The sequence below is a fragment of the Lynx rufus genome, unplaced genomic scaffold, assembly GCF_022079265.1.
Source record: "Lynx rufus isolate CCGP_SWC_20201006 ecotype Redwood Valley unplaced genomic scaffold, mLynRuf1.p SCAF_2, whole genome shotgun sequence".
NCBI lineage: Eukaryota > Metazoa > Chordata > Mammalia > Carnivora > Felidae > Lynx > Lynx rufus.
Genome location: NW_025814834.1, coordinates 142,993,938 through 143,010,728, shown reverse-complemented (window position 1 = coordinate 143,010,728; position 16,791 = coordinate 142,993,938). Strand labels below are relative to the sequence as shown.

General features: G+C 46.5%; 1 protein-coding gene across 1 annotated transcript in view; it reads right to left on the bottom strand.

The window, feature by feature from the left end:
• Positions 1 to 16,791, bottom strand: part of BCAR3 (BCAR3 adaptor protein, NSP family member) — a 107,831-nt gene that overhangs the window by 8,975 nt on the left and 82,065 nt on the right. Inside the window, exons 6-9 of the mRNA XM_047085586.1 lie at positions 15,179 to 15,831; positions 10,023 to 10,138; positions 5,755 to 5,926; positions 2,997 to 3,108 (exon numbers count right to left, since the gene is read on the bottom strand). Of these exons, the coding sequence (XP_046941542.1) occupies positions 2,997 to 3,108; positions 5,755 to 5,926; positions 10,023 to 10,138; positions 15,179 to 15,831 (1,053 nt within the window). The remainder of the gene's footprint in view (positions 1 to 2,996; positions 3,109 to 5,754; positions 5,927 to 10,022; positions 10,139 to 15,178; positions 15,832 to 16,791) is intronic.

Genomic DNA, 16,791 nt, shown 5'->3' with positions numbered 1-16,791 from the left:
GAATTCAACAATACATTAAAAAATATCATATACTATGATCAAGTAGGATTTATTCCAGGGATGCAAGCATGGATCAACATATACACACCGATCAATATGACACACCACATTAATAAAATGAAGGATAAAAATCAGATGATCAACTCAATAGATGCAGAAAAAGCATTTGACAAAATTCAACATCCATTTATGATTAAAAATACTCTCAACAAAGTAGGTATAGAAGAAACATACCTCTACATAATAAAGATCATATATGACAAACCTACAGCTAAATCATACTCAATGGTGAAAAGCTGAAACCTTTTTTTCCTAAGATCAGAAGCAAGACAAGGATACCTACTCTCAGCACTTTTATTCAACATAGTATTAGATGTCCTAGACTGAGCAACTGGGCAAGAAAAAAAATAAAAGGCATTCCATCTGGAAAGGAAGAAGTAAAACTGTCACTATTTGCAGATGACATATATATGGAAACCATTAAAAACTCCATCAAAAACTGTTAGAACTAATACAGGAATTCGGTAAAGTTGCACGATACAACATTAATATACAAAAGTCTGTTGCATGTCCATACACCAGCAATGAACTATCAGGAAGAGAAATGAAGAAAACAATCCCACGTACAGTTAAATGAAAAAGAATATGTGGGAATAAATTTAACTAAGGAGCTGAAAGACCTGTATACTGAAAACTATATGACACTGATGGAAGAACTGAAGAAAACACAAAAAAATGGAAAGATACTCTGTGTTCACGGTGTCCATACTATCTAAAGCAATCTAAGATTCAGTGCAATCCTTACAAAATTCCACTGGCATTTTTCACAGAAATACAGCAAACAATCCTAAATATGGGGGAACCACTGAAGACCCCAAATAGCCAAAGAAGTTTTAAGAAAGAACAAAGATGGAGGCATCATACTTCCTGGTTTCAAACTATATTCCAAAGCTATAGTAATCAAAACAATATTTTATTAGTATAAAAACAGACACATCAACGGAACAGAATAGAGAGCCCAGAAATAAATCCATGCATTTATGGCCACTTAATTTATGACAAAGGAGCCAAGAATGTTCAATGGGAAAGGACAGTTTCTTCAATAAATGGTATTGAGAAAACTGAAGAGCCCCATGTAACAATGAAAATCAGACACTGTCTTACACCATACACAAATATCAACTCAAAATGGATTAAAGACTTGAATGTAAGACCTGAAACCATAGAACTCCTGGAAGATAACATAGGCAGAAGCTTCCTGACATTAGTTTGGCAATGATTTTTTTTTCTGATAGCAAAAGCAAAAATAAACAAGTGGGACTATATCAAACTAAAAAGTTTCTCCACAACAAAGAAAAGCATCAACAAAATGAAAAGGCAAACTACTGAATGGGAGAAGATATTTGGAAATCATATTTGATAAGGGGTTAATATTCAAAATATATAAAGAATTTATATAAGTCAACAGCAAAACAGAAAGAAAAAAAAAACACCAATGAAAAAGGCAGAGGATCTAAATAGACATTTTTCCAGAGGAGATACAGATAGTCAACAAGTATATGGAAAGGTGATCATCAGGGAAATGCAAATCAAAACCACAATGAGATGTCACCTCACACTTGTTAGAATGGGTATATCAAAAAGACAAATAACAAATATTGGAAAGGATGTAGAGAAAAGAGAACCCTTGTGCACTGTTGGCAGGCATGTAAATTAGTACAGCCACTATAGAAAACAGTATGGAGAGTCCTCAAAAAATTAAAAATGGAACTACCATATTATCCAGCAGTTCCACTTCTGGGTATTTATCTGAAGAAAACAAAAACATATTGAAAAAAATATCTGCACCCCATGTTCACTACATTATTTACAATAGCCAAGATATGGAAACAACCAAAGTGTCCACTGATGCGATGAATGGATAACATGGGTATACTTATATACATATTTATAAACACACACACACACACACACACACGCTGGAGTATTATTCAACCATAAAAATAAGAAATGAGGGATGCCTGGGTGGCTCAGTCAGTTGAGCGTCCAACTCTTGGTTTTGTCTCAGGTCATGATTTCACAGTTTGTGGGTTTGAGCCCTGTGTCGGAATCTGTGCTGACAGTGAGAATCCTGCTTGGGATTCTCTCTCTCCCTGTCTCTTTGCCCTTCCCCTGCTCATGCACTCTCTCTCTTTCTCTTTCTGTCTTAAACTTAAAAAAAAAAAAAAAAAATGAAATCCTGCCATTTGGGACAGCATGAATGAATGGACCTTGAGGGCATTTTGCTAAGTGAAATATGTCACAGAAAAAGATCAATACTGTAACTATATATGTATATCTTACATATGTAATATATGTGTCAATACTATGATCTCACTTATATGTGGAATCTAAAAAAATGAAACCAAAAACCCCAAAAAGTTCCTGAGCTTATGGATATAGAGAACAGATTGATGGTTGCTTGAGCCTGGGGGTTATGGGTGGGCAAAATGGGTGGAGAGGGTCAAAAGATACAAATTCCCAGGTGCAGAATAAAAAAGTAATAGGGAGGTAACGTACGGCACAGTGACTATAGTTAACACTGCACTGCACATTTGAAAGGAGCCAAGAGAGTGGATCTTGAGAGTTCTCCTCACAGGAAAGAAAAATTTCATAACTGTGTATGATGTAGGTATTGATTGGATTGTGATCGTTTTGCAATATACACAAATACTACATCGTACACCTACAGCTAATATAATGCTACATACATTACACCTCAATTAAGAAAGGTAAGCACAGAATGAGATGACTGGTAGCCCATGTCCTGTTTTGGCAACTGCAGTTCTTCTAGAAGTGATGCTGTCATCTGATAAAAAGCCTTGATGATCCATCAACAATCCTACAGATAACTCGGGTATCATGATATGTCCGGGTCAAGGTTTTGATCAAACCAGAGCAGACGTGACCTAATGGTCTCACAGACACACGCCTGCTTATGCTGACTCTGCACTCACCTCTGCCTTCATGCAGGATTTTGCTGAAAGGCTTCAGCTGTTTCTCATAGAGGATGGCGGTCTGGGTGTATTGGTGCCGGAGGGCAGTCCATGTTTTTTCTAATCTTGTGATCTGGAAGAAAGACCGGTGTGATCATTTTGGAAAAAGCTCTCTTTAAAATAAAGTCAAAGCAGTTGAGAGCATCGTACAGAGAAAGGCTAACCCCCATCCCACCCTGTTCTGTATTGCTCTGATGGCCCATCCAGAGGCAGCTCAGTTTCTTCTGTGTGTGCACGAATCTTTGCACACACACATATACACAACTTTTTTATATAAAATGCATCTCATACATTACACATTTTTTTCCATAGAAGTAGTACAAAACAAGCACAGACAGCCTTATTTTGTTAAACTTCTGCATGAAGTTCCACTTTATGGATAAAGTTTAGTCTCCCAGAGAGTTTTAGAAATTTTTTTCCATTATGAAAGTACCTTGTGAAGATTTTGCAAATGTGTCTATGTGTGAAAATATCTGGGGGATAAATTTCCAGAAGTGTAATTACTGGGTCAAAGAATACATGCATGGTAAATGTTGATGGGAATTGCCAACTGTCCAGAGGTTATATTGATGAAAGCATGGACGAACAGAACATACAGCATTTTAATTTACTCGTAATAATGTCTGAGGCACAGAGAACACTGCCCAGACCATATGATGCCACTACTCACTCCTTTATCGTTTGTTTTAGAACAGTCAGGGCCAACACCTGCCACTGACTCTGACTGCTCTGAGACAAACCACCCCCACTCATACCATAAAACCAGCAAGCCTAAGCATCTGAGGTTTTTTACATGAAATAAGAAAGAGGAACGGCACTAATACTTGGGGGACAAGGGCCAGCTCTGTGTTGGGTATTTGAGGAATTTCAAAATTAATCCTCACAATGCCCCGCGAGGCAGTATTTTGGCCTCATTTTACAGATCAGAAACCAGAAGAGAATAGTTAACTTGCTCCAGGTTTTATAGCTGGTAAGAGATTCATTCCCTTGGCCTCTAAGAGCTGCATTTTCCCAGAGGACGGTGTGAAGCTACCAGCACCCGCAGGTCTGCTGGGACAGAAAAGACACTACTTGTCTTCCTCTGGCCACCCCCTTCTCAATGTGCCTTCTCTCCCCTCGCCCCCCACCTCCTGTGAAGTATCTGCCTTTCTGAAAGCAGCCCTGGTCTCTTGTCTGGGCCCATCTGCTGGATGCTCTTTCCTGATACTAGAAGCTACAAAGAGAAGACATGTTGAGCCTGTAGTATAGGGACAGGTTTGGATGATGATACACAGGAGGGATGTGATTCTCCTCTTGGCTTTCCCTGGGTCTGCCACTTCCCTCCCCCAGCAGTGCCCTAGCTCATTGCAGGGTCTGGAATATCCTGGAGGACCAATGCCATCAGGAAGAGTCTGATGCTGCTGGAGGCTAGGGAGCCACCTGCAAAGGCATATTAGGTGCTCGGGGAGAAGTCCCTAATTGCTGAGTGTGATGTCATGGAGGGCAAGCACATGATCCCTCAAACATCCTCTTTGCTGCTCTCAGAGAAAGCTCTGAGCTGGAGGGTGACAGACACTGAGCTTACTCTGTCTGTTGCCTCAGCCTTCCAAAATTACAGGCAGTTTTGGCTAAGAAGAAATAAATATGATACAAATTAGAAACAACGTGAGTGAAAAATTATAACCCCTATTATAGGAGTCAGTATATCATGAAAATACATCTAGATTTGCTTATTCTAAATATGGAGCGTATGAAATTCCAGTATGTCTAAAGAGTTTTCAAACTGTTAGAATATTGTAATAGGAACTGACCCCCCCCCCAAATTTCCTTGTGATGGCATTAAGTTGTTCAGCTTGTTTTTAGGGTGACCTTGCTTTAATTCATGGCTAGACCTTGCTCAAATGTGCTCTGACTTGCAGGACGTGTGACTGTAGCTGTCTCCCCTAGTGGCAGTGGTGGATTTTCAGCTGTGGTTATGAAACAGCCAAGCTAAATGACCCACTCCGTGGTTTTGGTGTTACTGGTCGCAGACTGGGTTTATATACGACTAGAGGAGCCTGAGGGCGAGATTTTAAACGCCTAGGGCTTGCTTGGCAGGACAGAAATGGGAAAGCGGGAATCTGGACAATCAAGATAACAGAACAACTTTCCTTTGTCAGGTCTGTTCGATTTTAAATACAGACTTTCAGGTTCAACACATCCTAAAAACAGCCCATCAAAGCATATAAACTGCAAATGCACACTTTCAGAAACTCTAATTAGGAGGTTATCTGGCAGATAAGCTAGAAATCTGAATTTTTTAACGGAAGTCTCTTTTAGCTGACCTAAGGAACATACTTTGAGACAAGCCACTCTGGGGATTCTCAGATAGAAGCTCCCCAAATGCCTGATGGCCCAGATGAGAGCAGTCTCTATTATACAACACACATTAGCCAGAGAGATCATCCTCATGGGTTCTTAAGGAACACCGATGGCTCCTGAGGACGACTCTTCTTACTGCATGCCAGAGAGAAAGTGTGGGCAGTCAACAATCATCCACTGTTTTTAAAAACAGAACCAAAACACTTAGGACACTGCTTTGGGTTGTCCCCTAATCCAAGCTGCTTTCAGTATGATTCAGTTTACCTTCTGAGATGGACGAAAATAGTCTGTGATTTGCTAAGCATGGGCTTGCAGACCACTTTGCAGAACAATGAGTGCACACAGGCCCGCAGGGCACACGAAGCAAGTGGAACCTCACCTGTGGCATTTCTAGGGCTTTCATGATGGCCGAGAAAGAATAGAGGTCCCCCATGGAGTCTTTCAGTTCCACCGCCACCTGGATGATCCTATTGAGGGTGGCCGCTCGGTCCTCCAAAGAGCCTGTGCAGCCCAGAATGTCCACTGCGATGCCGATGGCCATCGTGTTGTGTCTGGGAGGGAAGAGATCAGTGGTCAGGCCCAGGGGCGACAGGACGAGGAGGAAAGGAATGCAACCCAGCAAGAAAAGGGACTAGCTTTGTTGCCTTTTGCTGCCTTAGCTCTGTGCTGGCAGCTCGGATAATTTGGTTGCTGATTTCAACAGCGAGACCACTCCCACAGGCTGCCTGCGGCAAGGCCTGGGCTAGGCCTCAGAGGGTGCACTATCAAGAGTCAGAAAGGGCAGGACAGGGCCATGTGCAGCTCTGGATCTGGGGGCATGAAGAGGACCCTGCTGGGGTGAAGCTGCTAAAAAGTACATGTGGCTCCCGGTACCTTCTGCCATGAGAGGTCCAGGGAGACACCTGGTCCCTCAACACACTGCGGACTCCCATTCTCAGGGGAGTTCTGGCCACCTCCACTGTGCCCCTGAACTGGGGAATGGAAGGAACAGGAAACGAGAGAATATGCTTGACCCAAGAAGACGATATGGGTCTTGGAACATAAAAAGGGATGAGGAAGTAAGAATGGAGAGTCTGTGTGTCTGGTCAAGAGGCCAGAAAGTGAATGGCGATGTGGACAAAGACTGAATAGCCGACCGGCAGGAATTTCCCTGTAAAGTCAGACCCTAATAAAACAGAAATCTTGTATCTGCCAACAATCCTCCCTTTTCTCATCCTGTACTACCAGGGTCAAGCTCACAGACCCAGAACAGGAAGCACAGTGATAACAACGGGACTAATATGAATGGGGTCACAGAGAAGTCTCTGCCGATGGCAGCAGCACAGACCGCAGTCCTTTCCTTCTCTCCCTACATCAGCTGACTGCTTTGGGCCAGAAAGGCCTCCATTAACTTTCTTCCAGGCTGTGGTACAAGTGCTGGAGGTGAAGCCCCATCCATAGTTTTGGTTACTAAAATACAACATGCCTTTGAAACTCTGGGGCCACCTTGTTCTGAAAGTTCACAGCTAAGGATGTCACTCCACAGCCACGATTCTCTCTAGCCACATGTGTTGGTCTCTCTCTCACTGCTCTAGGCCAAGGGTGGCATGATTCATCAAGTGGCTAGCATTACTACTTTCTCTAATGGTTATGAAATATGCAATGAGCTCTCCTATCTCTGAGTGTGTGTGTGTGTGTATGGCGCTTGCTTGCAGTGTGACCATAGGCTGCTCCCTGACTGTCCACTCCTCAATCTCTTCACTGTAAAAATGTGAGCAAGTCTTGTTATGAGAAACAGATGCGTGGGGGTGTAAAAATCATTAAAGTGCCATGGGGCACCTGGGTGGCTCAGTTGGTTAAGCATCCAACTCGATCTTGGCTCAGGTCATGATCTCACGGTTCATGGGTTCAAGCCCCATATCAGGCTCTGTGCTGTTAGTGCAGGGCCTGCTTGGGATTCTCTCTCTCCCTCTCTCTGCCCCTTCCCTGCTCTCTCAAACATTTAAACAGTAGTTGGTAACACAATTGTCTCTGTGTGCCCATCTTTCTCTGTATCTTGGTCCATTTTGTCTGTCTCTACCTCTCTACCTTTTTCTTTCTCTCTTCTTCCTGATGTCTTAATGGATCCAAACAAAATTTTTATTTTTTTATTTTTATATATTTTTAATTTTTATTTAATTTATTCAAGTTTTTTTTTAATGGTTTTTACTTATTTTTGAGAGAGAGAGAGAGAGAGAGACATAGCGCAAGTGGGAGGGGCAGAGAGAGAGACACACACACACACACACACACACAGAATCCGAAGCAGGCTCCAGGCTCTGAGCTGTCAGCATGGAGCCCGCTACGGGGCTTACATTCACGTACCATGAGATCATGACCTGAGTCGATGTCGGACGCTCAACTGACCGAGCCACCCAGGCAGCCCCCTCAAGAGTTTTCTTATTTGTAAAGTGTTAAGGTTGAGCTGAGGATTTCAGATGTTTCTTTCAACTAACAGTAACTAATTTTCCATGTTGCCTTCAATTGATTCTTTCATTCACTGTTTTTTCCTATGTTTTAAATGGCCCTTAATAAAAGATAGGTTCTCTACCTCTTTAAAACCCTGCATCATATTAATTAATTCTATCCATTCATTCAACCAACATGTGCCTAAAACCTCCTGCATATACCACTGTAGGAAGAACAATTCAGCATGGCAGATCTGAGGCAAGAGGCACTAAATGTTATACCAAGGACATCTCCACTCAGTAGGCCTGGAATGGGTGAGGTGGTAAATTAAAAATCAAGGGTGGTTTGTATTTGATTCTAAAACACAAGATGATGATGTCATTTAACCTTCTGAAATGGCTATAACCTTGGCCTTTATTTAGTAAACACACTGTAAGGAAGAAAACCGCTCCCCAGACTCTAGCAGGCAGATCCCTCAGGTCAGCCCTGGGCAGGAAGCAAGCCAGGCAGAGAGGCTCCAGGCAAGGAGCGATCAGGAGAAAGGGGAAACAGATGGAGACAGGAGTGGAATTCAGAAAAGAGCCTGGAGAAGCCCCCAGCCTGCTGACCTCAGAGCGCTCTGCTGGGCCCAGAGCGCACGTCCAGCATACCTAACAACACCGACAAAGTAAGGTCTGGAACCCTGGGATATTTCAGCTGAGATGCATCACATGGCAAACAGCTGTCTCCATTGAAACGGTGACCACTGGCCCAGCAACAACAGAGGACAAGCTAGTGGAACTGAGAAGCAGGCCCCTGGGACACTAGGGAGGGGAGAAGATGCCTGGAGAGAGAGGCTAGAATCTAAGAAAGCCTGTAAGGAGAAGTAGGAAAATTCAGAAGTCAGGCCTGCCATTCTCCAAAGGCATTAAACAACAAGGATGCCTGAACAAAGCCAAGGCCCATTTCCTAACCTGCTGCCTCCCAGAAGCCTTTCGTTCAGCATTCTGGATGTCTCCTATCCATGGCTGTGAGGCCAAAGCAACAGTGGCAGGGGGGTCCTTTTATCAGCTCTCTAGCCAGGTAACCTTGAGAGCAGCTGTATGGATCCCCGAGGCTACCTGAAATGCAAGGTTTACTTTTCAGGAGCTGACATCCTAGGAATGCGATGTCCACCAGCCACACAGGGCTATTTACACTTTAAAAAGTAAATAGTAAAATACGATACTGTGTCTCCCAGTCACTACATTTCAGGCTCTCAACAGCCCCATGTGGTTAGTGGCTACTGTAATGAGATAAAAATATTTCAGCTGCCACAGAAAGATGTCATGGGGATGGTGGCCCTCGGGCCTTGCAGCCTCTGAAGCATCACTGGCCGCCCCCTTCTCATGGAAAGCTGGGGTCTCAGTTGTCCATCACAACCCATGTGTGTGTCATGACAACTAGGAAACTGGCTGGACAAACAGGATGCTTAAGATAACAAGACAGTCTTGCCCAAATCAATGGTCTTTGCTTGTGTGTCAACAAGTCCAACTTCTGTGGTGATACAGGAATGATACAGGAATCTGGTCTAGCACTTCCTCTCTCTTTTTTTCCTAATCCTTGCTAAATCAAAGGACTTTGCATGCTCTTTAAGCAATTGTTCTACACTTGTGTTTAAGGTTTAAGTGCTTCTCTTTATAACATGCCTCGCTACCTTCTGTCTTTTTAATTTCTAAACATCCAGTGTTCACACGGGTGGGCTTTAAAGGACAGCCAGGGCCCGGGTATTTGGGGAACTTGTGAGAGAGGGGAGTGATGCTTCCGAGGTTGGGGGCCCCCGAGCGCCACCATCCCCTGCCCATCCCTCGAAGAAGACACTGTTCAGACTCTGTGCTTCCCAGCCTTTCCCACAAACTCCCACTTGGTCCTAAAGTGATCTTAAACTCAGAAGAGACAGAGGAGCCTCAGCTCAGTGAGGTGGCGAGATGTCAGAGTCAGTCTGCCTGCCACCGCCCGGGGCTGGTGGCTGGGTGACTTCCGCTGGCAAGGGCCAATCATCTGTTCTGTCCTCTACTCCCTCCTGGGGAAAGGACAGGAACGCATTCTTTGTTCCCCCGACTTCCTCTGCACTTTCTCTTTGTGCTTCTCCAGGAATTCCCTGGCTCAGGCTTCCGGGAGAAGGGAGAGGCGCCGGGGCGGGTCAGTGGTGTGCCCCTCTCTGCTCTGACAGGCCGGAAATGCAAGGACGGCACTGCTCACCTTTCAATTATGTCCAGGCGCAGCTGGTGGCCATACGGCAAGGTAATAAGTTCCAGCCCTGAGCTCACACCCATGTTCTTCCTCATCTCTTCGGAGACTTCAAGTATCCTAGCGACCTGTCAAGAACACAAGTTGAAATACACCACGGACATGAAGGCAGCGCGTGAAAAGAAACACACTGAACTGGGATAGGATGGATGCACTTGTTACATTTCTTTTTGAGCAGCAGCATCCCCAAATACAGTTTCCGGATGCGATTTGGAGGATTCTCATACACGACCGGAGTCTAAAACCTGGAGGAAAGCACCTAAATTGGTCTGCAGAATCCGCACATTTTGGTGTTTCTGCCCGGCCAGAGAATGGTGTAGTTCTGCCAGCTTTTGTCTAACACAGGCTGGATCCCGCGGCCAACAGCAGCGCCGCCTGCGCACAGAGCAATGAGCCCCCGCAGTGACAAGGCTGACTGTGGCCAAGCACCCCGCTCCTCTGCTGCGGGCTCCACCGTTCATGTTCTCACTTAACAGCAGGGCTGGCTGCTATTACCCTTAATTACGCCTCTCCTGGGCTCAGTAAATGCACCATACGTCTGGAAACTATTAGAGGCATGTACAGCGATTTGAAACCTGAGGTCTGAAGCACACCCACTTCTCCCCAAGAGGCCTTCTTTGTGTGTCCCAGACAGCTCTCCCCATCTTAGTTCCAGCGTGCAATCACGGTTTACTGGCACCAGGTATTAGTCGGCCATTTATAGTTATTACATGCTGCCTCGAAATGTTACAACCGAGTCACTGCATGTCTAACACCAGGCTAATGACGCTTCCCTAATAGTGTGACTACCAGATACAGTGGGTCTAACCAACCCTGGACACACAGCGGCCACGTGGCAGCCACGGAACGATTCTTCTCCTCCATCTGCTGCAGTTGTCCTGGACCCTAACAATCCGAGGCAACCGAACAGGCCAGATATCTTCATAATGGTCCACAAAAAACATCTGAAGTTTGGCTGATATTATTAACCCCGACCCTTCACTTCTGTGGTTGAGCAAAGCAACCACTGTCAGCCCTGAGGAAATGAACCTGTGGGAATTAGCTATCCAGTGGCAGACTGGGAAACAGGATGCAGAATTCCTACTATGCTCTCTGGGCCTCAGTTTCCCCTTCTCTAACACAGCTGCTAAGTTCACGTTTCTAAAGGACTTTGCAAAGGATCAAATGACTTTAAAACCTCAAAAAGCTATTTGAAAATACAAGCTGTGAGTCACCGGCATGTAGAAGAGGGAATTTTGGCTTCATCTCTGGAAAGGGATTTACACCTTGAGGATGGCAAGGCAGCCCAGATGCATACCGCAGCCACTTAAGGTCACGTACACTTTGCTTGCTTGTTTAGACAGCTGCCCCATCAGAGGCTCCAAACCCAGCTTCTGGGTGGTGGGCATCCTCTAATTCACGCACACACTATGTAATGAGATTTAAAGGTTTATCATTGATTCAGTTTTGTTCTGGAAGCACTAGTAACCAGAGTGATCCCTGCTCTGAGAGAGAAGCCTCCAAGTCTGTTTTCTTTCAGTGTAAACACGCAATCCCCTGGTCCCTTTCCTGGGGGTTTGCCAGGATATGCCAAGGCCCGCTTGCCCCAAGGCTGACCTATGGGACAAGGGGATCCTGAGCTCACATGGCAGGGCTGGGATTAGGTCCCCTGGGGAAATGCCCAGAGCCGTGCAGCTCATGGATACAGAGGAGGGGTGGACACTGCTAGAACATTTACTATGCAATGGACCCGGCAAGCAACATTGGTGCTCCACCATGAGGCATTCCCACCTCCCTCTGCTCTTCTGACCTTAGCTGTCCTATCTGCAGGGCCTCCAAATTCTGCCTGCTCCTCATCCTTTCTTTGGGAGCTGCTGCAGTGACCCAGGGGGAATGCTGGCCCTTCCCAGCTGTCAAGGGACCTTCTAAACTCTAATGAGATCACCTGGCTCTGCCCACCATTTCTGCTGCCCTCAGCACAGGACTCTAATCTGGACTATGCACTTAAGGGCCTGTCTCCCTCACTGAGCTGCAAAGTGCTTTAAAGGAGGCAATAACCTGGCACTGGCTCAGAAGTAGAGACTTAAAAACATCCAAGTAAAGACCTGCTAGTTCCTCCCCCCCTCCCCCACCCATCACCACCTTCACTGCCCACAAAGTGAATCCTCTGTAAACTGAACCCTTGACACCCGAATCTCCACACACGTATGTCGTTTCCCACCCAGAAGATGCTTTTCACATTCCTCAGCTGGCAAATTCCTATTCAGCCTTGAAAACTCATCTCAGACATCCCCTCCCCCGTTCCCCTTTCCCCCATGTTCAAGACCCTGCCTCAGAGGCCCCACAGCTCCCGTACCTTCCCCTGCAGAGCATTTCCCACCTGGGCTGTGGTCTGAATTCCTGCATCACTGTCCTTCCCCACATCCCCCGCCGTGGCCGGCCTGGCCCACAGTACATGCTCCATCAAGGCTGAATACCTAACGCTAATAGCCGCATTCTGGGCCAGGCATGGTGTGTGGAGGCTTTACATAAGTTATTTCACTTAGTCCTCACAACCACCTGGGTAGGTGGTATTGTTCTCTTTCTCTTATAGGTGGAGTCCTCACAACCACCTGGGTAGGTGGTATTGTTCTCTTTCTCTTATAGGTGGAGAAAGTGGAGAACCCGAATTAGACTCAGGCAGTTCATCCCCAGAGGCCAACTGTAACACACTGGGCCCACTTCTAGATATTGCAACAAGTGGGTGAAGACAGGCTGCACTCTGGGTGCAGGCCAGGGCGGTGCCCATTCGCAGTGTGAGAGGGGCTCAGTGGACACCCAACCCACAGCCCCAGGAAGAGGCTGGACAGGCAGCCTTGAGGCACTTAGGACCATCCATTGTCATGATGGTCTTTCTGGGGATCAGCCTGGGGTAGGAACCAGCACGCGGGCCCCAAATGCTGCCCAGTGCCTGTTCTCACCTTCCGAGTGGCCATTACATTTGGAGTGGGTAACAACAGCTCTCATTCTATTTCCCTCAGAGATGCTGACTGTGCCTGCTTTGTTGGCAAAGCCCTGAAAGTCAGTGGTTCCAGTAGGAGAATAAGGAAATGGCAGTGGACTCAGGAGAGAGGGAGGAACACTATCAACAGTGCTGTCCTTGGAAAATGAAGGTGGGCACAGTGAAGCAGACTCCTGCTCTGGGTCTCCGCCTCACTGCGCCAGGGGGCTCCATCCAGCCCTTGTTCTAAGGGTGCCTGAAGGTAGATGGGGAGGGGGGTGCCCAACCAGGAGGACAAAATGCAAAGAAAGAAACCGAACCGGAAAAAGGGCAGGCTTCATGTTCCTTCAGCTGAGAACACACTTAAGCTCTAGATTCATGGCTGCCGAGGTGGTAGGAATGTTCTAGACCCTCCTGCCAAAGGGCGGTCAGGCATCTCACCTCCTCCTAGACTTTCCTAGATCCTCCAAGCCCTGTCTGAGGTCACAGGCAAGGATTCATTCCCTCCTGGGAATTAGGCTGATCCATTTCTCCACAAGGAGCTTCCTCAGTGGAGAACTCAGGCAGGTGCGTACCAGACTCCTGGCCTGTTGGAGTACCAGGGCGGGGTCAAGTAACTTGAACAGGAATCTTAAATCCTCTTACTGCCCAAACGGGTTTAGCTCACTTTAAAGTGAGGTAAGGATTTAATATGACCTGTGAGCACTGCCCAAGGACACCCAGCCAACCACGTGAACAAACCCTTGTTCTTCAGCACTTCGCCTTTCCTGGATCTTTCCCCCAGGGCCCCTCATGCTCTCACAATACACACACACACACACACACACACACACACACACACACACACACACACACACACACGGAGAGACCACCTCTCAGGCCTGGCTCAGTCCTACTTTCAGGAAGGGGTTTGTTTAGCCCAGAACAGCTAGTACCTCCTTAAATTCCTGTAGGCTGTTTTGGGAGGCGTCCTACCCGCCTTGTGAGCTCCATCAAGTGGGGACTCCCTAGGGGAGTGCTCAGAGTCCAGTTTCCTGTCATGATTCATGACCCAGGAAATGTATTTAGGAAAACTCAGCTCCTAAACAGGCCCTGAACTCTGAAGCTAATTGCCTTCACTGAGCTACACACAAATAAGGGCTTTAAATCTCACCACAGCCTCACCTGTTGTTCCAAAGCAGGGATTTGTCTCTATACTGGGAGATAGGCTGAGCCCACCCTGGCCTGAGACAACTGTTTTCTAGAAAGATCCCTCTGAAGGATAACTTTGCTGTGGGGTCGCCTATGAACAAAAGTTGCCCATATCTAAAAGATATGCCTCCTATCAAAACTGATTATGTAAACACATATTCAGTTATCTGAAAATACAGTCATGATATATGTTCAATCAAAGACTCAGGGTTTAAAATAGTATATTTAGAAAAAAACTAAAACCCAATCAAATCATATGTTTAGGCCTATGCCATTTCTGTGGAAAACAAACACACATGCCTGAAATTATGTACACATATCTGTTTGCAGAGTAAATGTTAACAGTGGTGATCATCAGGAAACTAGACTTTGTGTGATTTTAGTTTTTTTCTTTTAATCTGTATAACTTTTCTAAATTGAGCAAATATTACTTGTGAAAAAGTCAAGGTAAAATTCAAAATGTTTATTCTAAAGCCCACTTTAGTAACAATAGAAGAAATATATACATTGTGTGTGTGTGTGTATATGTATACGTGTATACATATATAATGTATAATAAAATAAAAATAACCTAGGCTCTGCTACTCCAGAAAGTACATTTTCATCTGTAGTCCACTCTCCTTGAACTTGACTTTCCCAGTTCTGACGGAGCTGAGGCCAGGGGAGAATTCCAAAATCAACACCAGCTGGGAGAACTCTATAGCCAGTGGGGGAGGCATGGCCCGTGGCAGGAGCCTGCCCTCCCTCTGCCCAAGGTGATTTTTACAAGCTTCCTGCCTGGGCAAAGGTCATCCCAAGCCTGTGCTTCCCACCCTTTAAATAAATCCCCACCCAGGTTATCTTCAGACTTTTTCTATGAGCAAGCACTTAAAGGGTAAGGTAGAGTGAGGCCCAACCTGATGTCCCCCTTCCAAATTTTCAGAAGCCAGAACAACACCCACCCTGTCTGGGCACTTACCACGCAGTCCATGCTCAGCATGTGCTGGGCGATGACCTTGGGGTCATTGTTGGTGAACAGTTCTTTTGCCCGCTTCAGCATTGCTGTTTCCAGGGGCTTGTTCTCAGGAGGAAGGAGCTTTGACTCGAAGTCATTGGGTCTGAATGAGGAGGCAGTCTCCAGTCGGGGCGGCACAAACTCTACCTCGTCCTCCTGCCCCTGGTCCTTCTGGGTGGCCGGTGCCTCCCAAGGCCCAGCCCCAACATCATCATCAAGGGTCAAGTAGTTGATGCCAGAGTTCCGGGGCCCTGGCGCCCCATTCTGCTTGGCCGTTAGCAGCTCCACGTAGCTGTCCTGGGCACAGAGGGGAGGCCTTGTTCCCCTGTCACAGCCTGCAGCAAAGCCTGGGTTCAGTTCACAGTAGTTGGCCTCAGAGTTGAGCCAGGTAGATGGAGACGGGGGAGCCTTGAGGACAGGTGCCTTGCAGGGCTTGGGGGGTGGTTTGGGGCACAGCTGGCTGTCTGAGCCCCTTAGAGCCTCCCCTGCCCTCGCGTCCGAGGAGACCCTCCGAACCACCGCCGGGCTCAGGGTGGGCTCACTGCCCGTCCTGAAAACGGGTGAGTTTGGGCAGGGGCTTGTGTCCACGCCTGGGGATTGAGGGGGCAACTTACAGCCTGTGAAAGGTAAGAGAGGGTCAGGAAAAGCTCAGCTGTACAGAGAACACAAAACAAAACTAGAGTGACAACTCCCCAGCCCTCAATGCATGCCTTCGGGTTTCGATTTTTTACTTCCCAAAGACAACTCAGTATGACTGTCCCGCTCCCAATCTAGGGCAATCTAAAGCATCTCAAGGGCCAGTGGGCCACACCCTGCTTCTGAGGGGATTCTACGAACAGCTGGGCTGCAGTGTCATTTTATGGTCAGAGAAGGTTAGTCCAGTCAGAACAGGACAATACGTGGAGCTGGAGGGCAGTGAGTAATCTAGTCTCGCCCTCAGAAACAGAAGTCTTTAGTCACATAGCATAAGGGCCTGAGTCACTCTCACAGCCAGTGGGATCTAGCCAGCTTCAAGAGAGAGCTGAAGACACCCCAGGAAGGTAGGACAAGATGCTGAGATAACCCACATAGAAGTGGTTCATCAAGGGGCATTAGGAAAATCACCTTGTGGTCCCAAGGAAGGTCAGTTACGAAAATAGTGAACAATAATCCATGGTCTACTAATATAGTTGCTTACGAGGTTTCCCCATATCCCACACCTCCTCTCTCCTCTGGCTGAGAAAGAACGGAGAGGAGAAGGGGTCTTGTCTGGATGGCTGCTCCTCCAGGAACCCCAGCACTGACCCAGCCCCAGAGATCCTGTCTCTGCCCAGGGAGGGCACTGAGACAGCAAGCTCATTTGTCATGAAGGCTATCAGTTAGCGGATGGGCGTGGGTCAGAAAACTTGGGTTCAAATGCTGGCTTAACCACTTGCCAGACGGATAACTCTGGATAAGTTACTTAACCTCTATGCCTCAGTTTCCTCGGCAACTAAAAGAGGATAAGCATTCCTGCCTTGAAGGGTTGTTATGAGGCTTAAGAGCTGGCACACACGAAGTGTCCAGCTCGTTGATCTGCATCTGGATATAGTTCTACA